This window comes from Saccoglossus kowalevskii, unplaced genomic scaffold, assembly GCF_978046115.1.
Source record: "Saccoglossus kowalevskii unplaced genomic scaffold, keSacKowa6.1 SCAFFOLD_415, whole genome shotgun sequence".
NCBI classification, from domain to species: Eukaryota; Metazoa; Hemichordata; class Enteropneusta; family Harrimaniidae; genus Saccoglossus; species Saccoglossus kowalevskii.
The window spans coordinates 17,433-29,000 of NW_028188802.1; the positions used below are offsets into that span (position 1 = coordinate 17,433).

The window sequence follows — 11,568 nt, forward strand, 5'->3', positions numbered from 1 at the left end:
GCATTTACTGGAAACGCTTCATTCTAGAAAATGCTATCGCAAAACGGTTGGAAATAATAAATGTAACAGCAGAATACGTTCTAGCACAGTCACTCTACTAGGAGATTGACTGTGGTTCTAGTAATATACTAAGTGACTTTCTAAAGACTGAATGATGTTTGTGAACTTCGTATTAGTTATAAACCGACGTTAGCTTCACGTTTATGTCACGCCATGGAAACAGCCAAAAACATGTTGCTTGTTTTTGAGCGGAGCGGATCGCCAACCAGCCTACCGGCTTGTTACTTTTGTAGGTTTGTGTGTGTGTGTGTGATTTCCAGTGTTTTCAAGTATTATTTCTTCTGTGATTTTTTTGGCTTGGCCGATTTCGCTCAAACTTGGCAGGTAGGTCACACCTTCACCTTAGTTATTAGGAAAAATCTGGGAAAAAAATTGGTCCACCGTTGCCATAGCATCACCCAAAAAACTGGGTTTTTTTATAGCTTCGCGCCAAATGTATCTCCTCCTACAAATTTGAGATAAAACACCTCAGACATAGCTCATTCTACTCAGCTTGAGTGTGGGCACAAAGTTACTATTTGAATTTTTGATATATTTTTTCATTACCGAGAAATTTACTGTTCACCAGGAATGGCTTTTTAACTCTTTTGTGATTTTTTTGGCTGAGCCGATTTGTTTCAAACGTGGCAGGCAAGTCACACATTCACTCTAGTTAGGTTGTAAAATCTGACAACAAATTCTGGCCCACCGTTTCTATGGCAACAGCCAACAAACTAATCTTTGTTTAAATACATTCGCGCCAAATGTATCTCGCCCTACATTTCTATGATTAAAAAGCACGGACGTAGCTCATTCTACTCAGCTTGAGTGTTGGCATGAATTGACTGTTTATTTTATGTCTATTTTCATTACAGAGCAAATTGACCTTAAAGTTGGGGCAACTTTTCACCAGCAACGGCTTTTAACTGCTCTGTGATTTATTTTTTAGCTTGGCTGATTTTGTCCATACTTGACAGGCAGGTAGAAAAAAACTTGGCCCACCGCTGCCATGGCAATAGCCAAAAACTGATTTTTGAATACTTTCGCCCCACATTTGTTACCTCCTACCAGTATTGTAATAGCAGTCTTCAAATGATCATGCTTTTTATTTAGGCTACGTTGCGCACTGGTAAGTGATCACCAGCGCCGACATTGTTACACTGTATCAACATAATCCCAACGCAACTTTGAACTTTGAATGAACTGTGAATGCTGACTTCATTCTGGGAAATACTATTGCAAAATGGTAATATAGAGCAAATTGACCTGAAAGTTGGGGTAACTTTTCATCAGCAACGGCTTTTAACTGCGCTGTGATTTTGTTTGGCTTGGCTGATTTTGTCCATACTTGACAGGCAGGTCGTACCGTCACTAATTGAAAAAACACTTGGCCCACCGCTGCCATGGCAACAGCCAAAAACTGATTTTTGAATACACTCGCCCCAAATTCATTACCTCCTACCAGTCTTGTAATCCCAACGCAACGTTGAACTTTGAATGAACTGTAAATGCTGTCTTCAATCTAGAAAATACTATCGCAAACGGTTGGAAATAATAAATTTAAAAACAGAATACGTTCTAACAATAAAATAAAGTAACTTCTAAAGACTGAATGTTTTTTGACGAACTTCGTATACGGAACTCGATTTTAGTTATGAACCGATGTTCATGTCTTTCCGTGACAACAGCCGAAAATATTCCCCTTGCTTTTTGAGCGGAGCGAATCACCAACCAGCCTACCGGCTTGTTCTGGTTATCTCTGGTGCGACTGCAGTCTTTGGAACAAACTTGATGGACTCCAAAACGCAATTTATGGTACGCGACTTAAAAACGTAGTTTAATGCACGTGAATTTCCTAACAAAGGTTTAAATGTTGTAGTGCACAAGCAAATTCCAAGTTCTACTGGTCCCGTATAACGCCTAATTAATGGCTGACACAGTGAATGAGCTTGCCACTATGTATCGATTACACCGGGAAGTCATCCTCTCGCCAATGCGTTCTTCCACACTAATTGAACAAAAGTCTGTTTTCTGTATCACGACTCTTTATTCCATACAAACAATGTAGAATGACGTTAACTGAAATGTAACACAAACAAAATAATAAATACACATACAATGATAAAATAAAACAAATACATTTCTAGTGATGTACACACAGTGTAAAATATCTAAAAATACACATAGTACTTCATGGCTTATAATGCTCAGCCTGTCTTAAACGAAGACACTGTATAATTGTAATATGAGTGGAATGACTCTTCCAAGTAACCTAATATCTATATGCATGCATGGACAAGTTTAAGTTCTATAAATAGCTCTGAGAAATAGACAGAGCATCTAGTACACTAACAATGGTTGTACTTGAAACGAATACAGTTTCCTAACATAAACTATGTAAACTAAACGAGTATAATAAAACTTATTCAAACTTATTCAAATCTATACTGAAGTCTTGGTTGTTCTGGCTATAGTGAAGTTATTTACACTTAAAAATCAATGTAATGGCACAGTAAACAGTGTACGATATATTTGCACCATAATGGCACTAAAATTAAACCGCCAATAGAACACATATGAATCATTAAACACTCACTGTGTTTGTAGACCTTCCTAGCCAATCAATTCCCAGTGAAACAGTTTGCAATATCAAGATATTGATGGATCTTAAAGACGTACATCCGTACCGTACAGTTGGCTGAGTCACACTGCCAACCCATCTGTTTTAAATCTCAGATAAGAACTAACCTTGATACTATTAATAACTTTCACCAATAACTCTGGGTGGCGCTATTCGCCACATGGTTTTATCCAAGTTTACAGTAAATAATATATAGCATAGCATGCAGTAAATACAAAAAATATAATAGCAATTAAATACACAAAATGTTGATTTGGCCCTAACACTCTGATCCCCTAATTGTGGAGAATTTATATGGAACAATTATGAATCCCTACAAATAAGGCCAAAGTAAGTCACTAGAGTAATGAATGTCAGCCACACACAAGCAGCGCGTATCACATAAGGGCAACCACAGTAACTACAACTGCCTAATTTCCATATGCCAACAACCATCACCCTGGACATATCTCAACACTTAAACGTATCAGTAATACAGTCAGCCTCTAGAAGCAAGCATAATTTATCCACTGGGCGTTCCAAAATATTTGTCTTGGTCTTCACGCTAACAACACGAACCAATCCTTTATTGTCTGTCATGGTTTTGATGACTCTTCCTAGAGACCATGAGTTTCTAGGTGCTGAACTATCAACTATTAGGACCACATCTCCAACTGCCAGATTTCTTCGAGGCTGTAACCATTTTTGTCTCTCTTGCAATGATCGTAAATATTCTTTAGTCCATCTCTTCCAGAATATGTCAGCAAGGTACTGGACCTGCCGCCATCGGCGACTAGCATAAATGTTGCTACTTGTAAATATACCAGGTGGTGAGTTTTGATTTGTTTGAAGCTTTAATAAATGATTGGGTGTGAGTGCTTCAAGATCGTTTGGGTCATCTGAAATTCGAGTAATGGGGCGACTGTTTATGATAGCTTCAACCTCACAGAATAGTGTTTGAAGTGATTCATCATCTATACTCATCATTTGGTCTCTGAGCAGGGAGAATAGAATCTTTCTTATTGTTCTTATCTGACGTTCACAGATGCCTCCGAAATGCGAACCAGCTGGAGGGTTGAACGTCCATGTATCATTGTCTTGACGTAATGCCCCACTTATTTTCACTTGATTCCATTTTGCACTTTCTTCTTGAAGTTCTCTTTTAGCCCCTACAAAATTTGTACCATTATCTGACCTTATCACTTTGACTGGCCCTCTTCTGGCTATGAACCGTCTTAATCCATTAATACAGGAGTCTGTGTCAAGAGAGTGCGCCACCTCAAGATGTATTGCACGGGTTGTCAAGCATGTAAAAACTATTCCATACCTCTTGACCCTACTGCGTCCTCGTTTGACTTCTAATGGTCCAAAGTAATCTACACCAGTACGATTAAATGGTGCTTCCCCTGGGGTTAAACGATCAATAGGCAAATCAGCCGTCATCTGTTCTCCAGCTCTGGCTCGGTAACCACGACAGCAGACACATCTTGAAACTATCTGTCTTATGAGAGTGTTTGCACATAGAATCCAATAATTTTGTCGCAACTTTGCTAGCATAGAATTTCTTCCCAGATGTCCAACACATCTGTGGATGTCTTCCAAAATTAGTCTCGAAATGTGAGAATTCTTTGGTAAGACAACAGGATGCTTCATCTCATCTGGAAGAGCTGAACGATCAACTCTTCCACCTACACGCAGAAGTCCATTCTGCCAAAATGGATCTAACTTGTATAATGGGCTTGATCTCTTAACCCACTTCTTGTTCCCAGTGCTTTTACAATCTTGCAGAGCTGCTATTTCATCAGAAAAGTGTTGCTGCTGAACATATCCTAGGATTGCCTTTTCTGCCTTTTGTAATGTTTCCACACTCAGTGCTTGGTGTCTGAAACTGCCCTTGGCCTGTTTCATAGCTGCTACCTTTATATTTTTCATTCTTTGGTTCACTAGTTGAATTTGCTGACTTGAGTCAACTCCCATTTCCATAAGACTTTCTTTGATCTTCTTCCGTTCAGAAACCCAATTCTTAAGGTTATCCTTGGCTACCAGTAACCATCCAACTGTTGCTTTAAGTTTCATCCAATTGGAGAAATATGACATCAGTCTGTCCATAACTGTAGCAGACTCATTAACTACCATACCATTGACTGGCTTCTTCACTTCTGGATCACCGTCAGGAATCACCCAGTCGGATTTTCTCGATGGCCATTCTGACTGAGGTTGCCACAAAAATGAAGGACCTTCCAACCATCGCTTATTTTGTAAGAACAAATTCACCTTTAACCTTCCCGAATAACTGCCACACGATTAGCAACAAAGGTGTGAAATATAGTTGACTCATTTGCACAGTATCTAAGAACTGATTTACTGTCTGTCCAGAAAAATGTATCATTGATCTTATAATCCAGCTCCCGTTGTATCATCTTTGTCAAGAGGTCACTGCATTAGTTTGCATAAACTGGCCGGAAAATTGCGATGAGACTAGTGTGAACCAGTTAATGCCAAATAATGCAGATATTCCAACTTGTGTGGGTTCTTGAAACCAAGCCAGAAACTACAATCATAGTATCTCATAGTTGTAGAATGCAGTAGTAGTGTGGCGTGAATACATGAAACAGACAATATAATACTTTTCACGGTCAAACTAACCGCATTTATTGGGGTAATAATACATACAAGGGCATGAAGTGACTAGTGGCCTATCTCTGTTGTAAATACGCTACTTAAAATTAATTACGATTCGCAAAGACTAGATGCGCTTGGACCAAGACCGAAATATGCGAAACAAAAATATGGAACAACTATGTGCCTATTCTAATGTGTTTGTGGGACCTGTTACTAACCAGTCTCTTAACGCAAAGTCCGACGTTCCAATATGTGGTCACACAGAGTGTTACTCTTCACTGTAATTTTCCCGTCATCGGCAGTCCCGGTACATGTAGTCATCTGACACCAAGGCAGAAGTTTCAAACTGCGGAGAGTCAATCTTCAATGTAGTCTTCGTCTTTACCAGTCTCTTGACGCAAAGTCCGACGTTCCAATATGTGGTCACACAGAGTGTTACTCTTCACTGTAGTTTTCCGTCATCGGCAGTCCCGGTACATGTAGTCGTCTGACACCAAGGCAGATGTTTCTTTACCTGCGAACAACCAACATCCAAATGCACACACTTCGTCACGTTCTTCCCTGCAACCCAGTGCTGCATGGAGGAAACCCCAGTAGTACACAACAGCCATGAGGCTTGATTTAGACGCCTTTTTATAGACTCGTCCACCAGACTAGATTATTCCACCACCTTTGATTGGTGGGCCACCGAGCATTCTCCCAGATTCTACTCTACACGACTGAATTATCCATGCATACAGGATGACATCTTCTTAGTGCCATTGTCAAGGTGATTTCGTTGTTCCCGAACAGTTAATATGCACATACATTCACCAAGCTATTTTAAATAAAAATCGAGATCGAAAGTGTTGCACTATCACTATGGTAATCAGATCATGTTGAAGCACTCTCCAAACCACAGAAATATCACCCGTCCAACGTGCCACTCGACACACAGGGTTTGGTACATCGGCTATTAACAGTCCCAGTGAGTGTGAATATATGTATTTAACACTAAGCTAAATCGAATAGCACATTGAAAGCTAATTACGTATGTACTTAGACTATCTAGGATTTATTCAAATTCGTACCACACAACTAAACTATACAAAGAAATGCACACTTTGACAATCTTATTAATTCGCACTGATACAGTTGCAGCAGTGAGCTCCATACGAGGGATGGTTATCTTCTTTAAGGGTGCAACCCGTGATTTCCCTAGTAGGAGGGAACAATGAATCTTCCTATCATCATTAATGATGCGGAGATATGAAGCAGTCCCATATCCATTCTCACTGGCATCAGAAAAATTATGGATCTGATATCGGCATACATTCCTGAAGTCTGTCGGTTTGTAGCACCTTTGAACTGAAAAGTTCACTAGACATGGAAGATCAGTTAACCATGTTTGCCATTTTTGTAGATCTGCTTGTCCAATTTGCTGGTCCCATTCAAGTCCTCGGTGACATAGATCTTGCAAAAGAATCTTAGCAGGCAGGACAAATGGTGCTGCAAGACCAAGGGGATCATAAACTGAACTAACGATAGAAAGAATTCCTCTTCTAGTGGGTGGTCTGTCTCATATGACAATCTTGAATCTCAGAGTATCACATTCAATTGACCAATATACACCTAGGGCACGCTCAATTGGAAGTTTGTCATAATCCAAATTTAGATCTTTGATCTCCTTAGCTTGCTGTTCCAGTGGAATTGTATCTAGAACAGCACGATTGTTGCTGACCCATTTAGTTAGGTGAAACCCACTCTTCCGACATATATCTATCAGACCCTTGGCTAACATGATTGCATTCACAGTGCTGTCTACAGATTTCAGACAGTCATCAACATAAAAATTACGTATAACTGTATCAGCAATTGTGGAATCGAACATGTGTTTATAATCTTCTGCCGTTTTACGTAATGCAGAATTTGAGCAGCTTGGTGAAGAGACTGCTCCAAATAAATGAACCACCATCTTGTAGATTTCTGGTTCCATATCAAAATTTCCATCTGGCCACCAGTAAAATCGTAAACAATCACAATCTTCGTCTGATATTCTCACCTGATGGAACATAGCCTCAATATCTGCCATCAAGGCTACTTGTTCTTGTCTGAATCTAAGTAGCACATCCATAAGCTTGTTCGTTAAGTCTGGCCCAGATAATAATAAGTCATTCAAGGATATTCCCTGGTACTTAGCAGAACAGTCAAAAACTACTCTAATTTTATCTGGTTTCTTAGGATGATAAACACCATGGTGGGGTATATACCATACCTTTCCATCATCTCTGTTCAGTGTCTCAGCCGAAACCTTTTCTGCATAACCTTTACTAATGATGTCACTCATGAACGATGTGTAATCTGCATGAAATTTCTGATTTCTTCTCATTTTACATTCAAGAAAATTGAATCTCTGCATAGCAAGATGTTGGTTATTGGGTAACTTCACATCATCATCACGGAATGGCAAGGCAATTTGGTAATGACCATTGACATGTTTGAGGGAGTTATCTACCTTCTCAATGAATTTCTTATCATCCTGAGAATACTCTCCTTTATCATCAATTAAACTCTCAGGGAAATCAAGAGATTGATGGAACTCTTCACCATACAATTGAGTTCTTCCATTTCTATTATTGCAAGAACTTCAGCTCCATTAACCGAAACTGTATCTTGCATTTTGTCTGATTTAATTTCACGAACCATGTTCCATATCACCCATCCAAGCCGTGTTTTAGTCGCATGTGGACTTCCTCGAGGACCAGTCACTGTTTTTATAGTTCCGTAGGCATCTGCTACTGCGTTACCTATCAATATCCCAACATCTGCATCAATTTCTGGTAAAACAACATCTTGCAGATGTGGCCATTTTGATATGTCCTTCTGAGTGGGAACATAATTACGTGATACAGGCATTTTGTCTTTGGTGTATATCTTTGGAAGATCTACTACTTCTTTGCACTGTAGATCACAGACTTCCGGACCATTCACAATATGAGTGGTCATAGTGTGAGGTGCACCCATTGTGTCCAGTGTGATCTTTGCCTTTCGACCACTCAATCCTAGCTGCCTAACTAAACTTTCCGTGCAAAATGAAATGCTACTACCAGGATCCAAAAAGGCATATGTTGCAATAGCCCTGTCACTATTCTTAGCCTTAATCATGACTGGAATAATTGCCATAGTACATTTAATATCACCGGTCCCCATATGACTCTGTGCACAAGCACTCACATTTTGATGATCAAGTGGTTTAACTTTCAGGTCGTTTTTTTGACTGAATCGCTCATCATGCAGAATTGTAGGATGTCGTCTATGGCATACAGAACATGTTGCTGTCTGTCGACACACCTTTCTTAAATGACCAGATTTCAAACACCCAAAACAAAAACCCATGCCTTTTAGGAACTTAATTTTGTCCACATGTGACAATGAAGTGAACGATTTACAAGACTCCAAAGTATGGAGGGGGTCCTCACAATATATACAAGGCTTTTCTAGTGCCTTAGTCTGCGGCTTATTCCACAGTGTATCTTGTTCTACTGGGGCCTGTGCTATGTTATTCTCTTCTTTCTCCTTTGTGGCTGTAGCATAGGTGCCACCCTTGTTATAGGAGCGATAATGTTGTTGTTTTGTGGTTTTCTGGACATTCTTATTCTGTTCAACACTCATTGCCTCCTTTCCATACATTGGGTCATTTGCTTTCTTGGCTTCTTTCTTTACAAAGCTAACTAGATGTCTGAATGCAACTATTCCATTATTATTTCTGATTCCTTGTACCTTGGTACTCCACTTATTATGGAAGGCCGAGGGCAGCTTCTTGACTAGCTGTTTGATGTTTTCTGGGTAAGTATTCTCATGGCTTCTATACTTTGTACTGCATTCTCGCATTCAACTAGAAAGATGGAAAATTCATCTAGAGCCTTTGGATTGTAGGCTTTCATGTCTGGCCAATCAAGAGCTTTCTTAACGTAGGCATGAGCAATACATTCAATATCACCATATCGTTCTTGAAGTTCTTTCATGGCAGCAGGATACCCTTTCTCTGCCTCCAGGTGGCCATAACCAAGAGTTCATTCTTTCATCATCATTCTCAGTATTTGCTACAATTCTGGTCCTGAACTGACGAATAAACTTCTTATACTCCATGGGGTTACCAGCAAACTTCTTGATATCTGACTGTGGTTTCTTAATTTGTTTCATCATGGCCAAGATGACTTCACTTGAGGATACCTGACCCGCTACGGAGGATCCAGAACCTGAATTGCTGTCACTATCGTGACTGCCCACAAAGCGCATGCCCCACGCACCACGTGCATGGCCAACACTCACACCATCATCCTCACGCACATTCTGACTATGTAAAATGGACTCACCTGCATCATGATTCACATCCTGTTCCAACAGATTCTTATCTAGCCCTGATCTCTGTATCCCTATCTCAGGCCTAAAAAAATGGTCAAAGTACCTACTCTGCCTACCGTCTACATGTAAATTAGTACCACTGCAACTAGGCGCAGAATGTGCAAGTTCATGTTCATAGTTCATGCTTGATCAAGTATACTTCTCCTAGCATCTGATATCTTCAATTCTGTTTTCAGCTCCAATTCTTCTTCTTGCATCTTCAGGCTGAGTTTAGCTTGTTCTAACTCTTGTTTCTTCTTCAATGCATCAGCTCGAGCTAACAACTCTACTTTCCTTTGATCTTCTTTAATTCTAGCCACGGAGAGAGAGCTGGTCCTTGATGAAGCCCGGCTAGATCTGGATCTCTTTGATATGGAAGTAGTAGTTTGTGAAACGCTGTCCTCAGGTTTCACTTTCTCATTCATTCTAATAGATTGTCTCAACTGTGATTCAGCTCCTTGAATCTAATGAAGAACAGTGGCTTTAAACTCATTACAAGAATCTTGAAAACATTCATACCATCCATGGAAGTCTTCCCATTGAGCTTCCTCTGACAGAAGGTCATGATATCTGTTGTGTGCACTGATAAACGATTCATATGTATCCATCCATTAAATCATATCGTTCATCTAACGATCTCAAGATTCGTTTCATACCATTTCTCAACTGACTAGTCAGTCTATTTCGTTCCCTCTGTCTAGTCTCCAATGTATACTGCAGTCCCTTCTCTGTAGGTTTCTTGGTACGTTCACCACGGCTCTGGCTTGATAACGTACTACCTGGCATAGTAGTCTGCTTAGCAATAGCTCCAGCTTCAATATCAGTAGTTATGGTGTGAAATTCCTGCTCCAACTCATGATCCATCATCAACTTAGAGTTACACAGTTGTCAAAACACGTTAATAAATGTAGTGCACAAGCAAATTCAAAGTTCTACTGGCCCCCTATAACGCCCAATTAATGACTGACACAGTGAATAAGCTTGCCACTATGTATTGATTACACCAGGAAGTCATCCTCTCGCCAATGCGTTCTTCCACACTAATTGAACAAAAGTCTGTTTTCTGTATCGCGACTCTTTATTCCATACAAACAATGTAGAATGACGTTAACTGAAATGTAACACAAACAAAATAATAAATACACATACAACAAAATTTCCTAACATAAACTATGTAAACTAAACGAGTATAATAAAACTTATTCAAACTTATTCAAATCTATAATGAAGTCTTGGTTGTTCTGGCTATAGTGAAGTTATTTACACTTAAAAATCAATGTAATGGCACAGTAAACAGTGTACGATATATTTGCACCATAATGGCACTAAAATTAAACAGAACACATCATTAAACACTCACCGTGTTTGTAGACCTTCCTAGCCAATCATTTCCCAGTGAAACAGTTTCCAATATCAAGATATTGATGGATCTTAAAGACGTACATCCGTACCGTACAGTTGGCTGAGTAACACTGCCAACCCATCTGTTTTAAATCTCAGATAAGAACTAACCTTGATACTATTAATAACTTTCACCAATAACTCTGGGTGGCGCTATTCGCCACATGGTTTTATCCAAGTTTACAGTAAATAATATATTGATTTGGCCCTAACAAATGTTTTAGTTGTTTTAGTGTGGCATTGGTGTGTGGAAAGCTGAATAAAGTGGCTTCAACGCATTGTTATGCTAATTTGATTTCCGGCAAGTTAGTTGACAAAGAATTGAAAGATTTCTTGAATTTTCGGCGAAAGTTACGGAACTCACTAAAACGAAGGACCGCGAAGGACCGAAGGACCTAACCGAAGGACCGAAGGACTTAAACGGGTGTAATGACTATAAAACGCTGATACGAATTACGTTGTTATACGTTGCATTTGATCACAAATTATGCAGCAGCGATTAA

At 39.5% G+C, this 11,568-nt stretch overlaps 2 protein-coding genes and 1 long non-coding RNA gene across 3 annotated transcripts; all 3 read right to left on the reverse strand.

Annotated features, from left to right (window-relative positions):
• Window positions 1-2,066: 2,066 nt before the first annotated feature.
• Window positions 2,067-2,723, reverse strand: LOC146725330 (uncharacterized). The gene is made up of 2 exons (XR_014928825.1): window positions 2,636-2,723; window positions 2,067-2,118 (listed from the first exon to the last, which is right to left on the reverse strand). It is a non-coding gene; the product is annotated as an uncharacterized LOC146725330 (long non-coding RNA).
• A 407-nt stretch (window positions 2,724-3,130) lies between these two features.
• On the reverse strand, window positions 3,131-5,892 carry LOC144352828 (uncharacterized). Its single transcript, XM_078009713.2, has 2 exons — window positions 5,759-5,892; window positions 3,131-4,952 (listed from the first exon to the last, which is right to left on the reverse strand). Exons 1-2 carry the CDS (start codon window positions 5,890-5,892, stop codon window positions 3,131-3,133), a joined length of 1,956 nt encoding a protein of 651 aa, XP_077865839.2.
• A 947-nt stretch (window positions 5,893-6,839) lies between these two features.
• On the reverse strand, window positions 6,840-9,151 carry LOC146725331 (uncharacterized). Its single transcript, XM_085496425.1, has 2 exons — window positions 7,868-9,151; window positions 6,840-7,832 (listed from the first exon to the last, which is right to left on the reverse strand). Exons 1-2 carry the CDS (start codon window positions 9,149-9,151, stop codon window positions 6,840-6,842), a joined length of 2,277 nt encoding a protein of 758 aa, XP_085352551.1.
• Between the last annotated feature and the right edge of the window lie 2,417 nt (window positions 9,152-11,568).

What these genes read in the sequence shown, in the direction of transcription:
- LOC144352828 (XM_078009713.2), bottom strand. Translation starts at nt 5,892, where the DNA reads ATGGCTGTTGTGTACTACTGGGGTTTCCTCCATGCAGCACTGGGTTGC. An exon ending in TTGGTGTCAGACGACTACAT is followed by an intron (nt 4,953 to 5,758) that starts GTACCGGGACTG and finishes ATCGTGTGGCAG; the next exon opens with TTATTCGGGAAGGTTAAAGG.
- LOC146725331 (XM_085496425.1), bottom strand. Translation starts at nt 9,151, where the DNA reads ATGCGAGAATGCAGTACAAAGTATAGAAGCCATGAGAATACTTACCCA. An exon ending in TGGAAGAACTCAATTGTATG is followed by an intron (nt 7,833 to 7,867) that starts GTGAAGAGTTCC and finishes GATTTCCCTGAG; the next exon opens with AGTTTAATTGATGATAAAGG.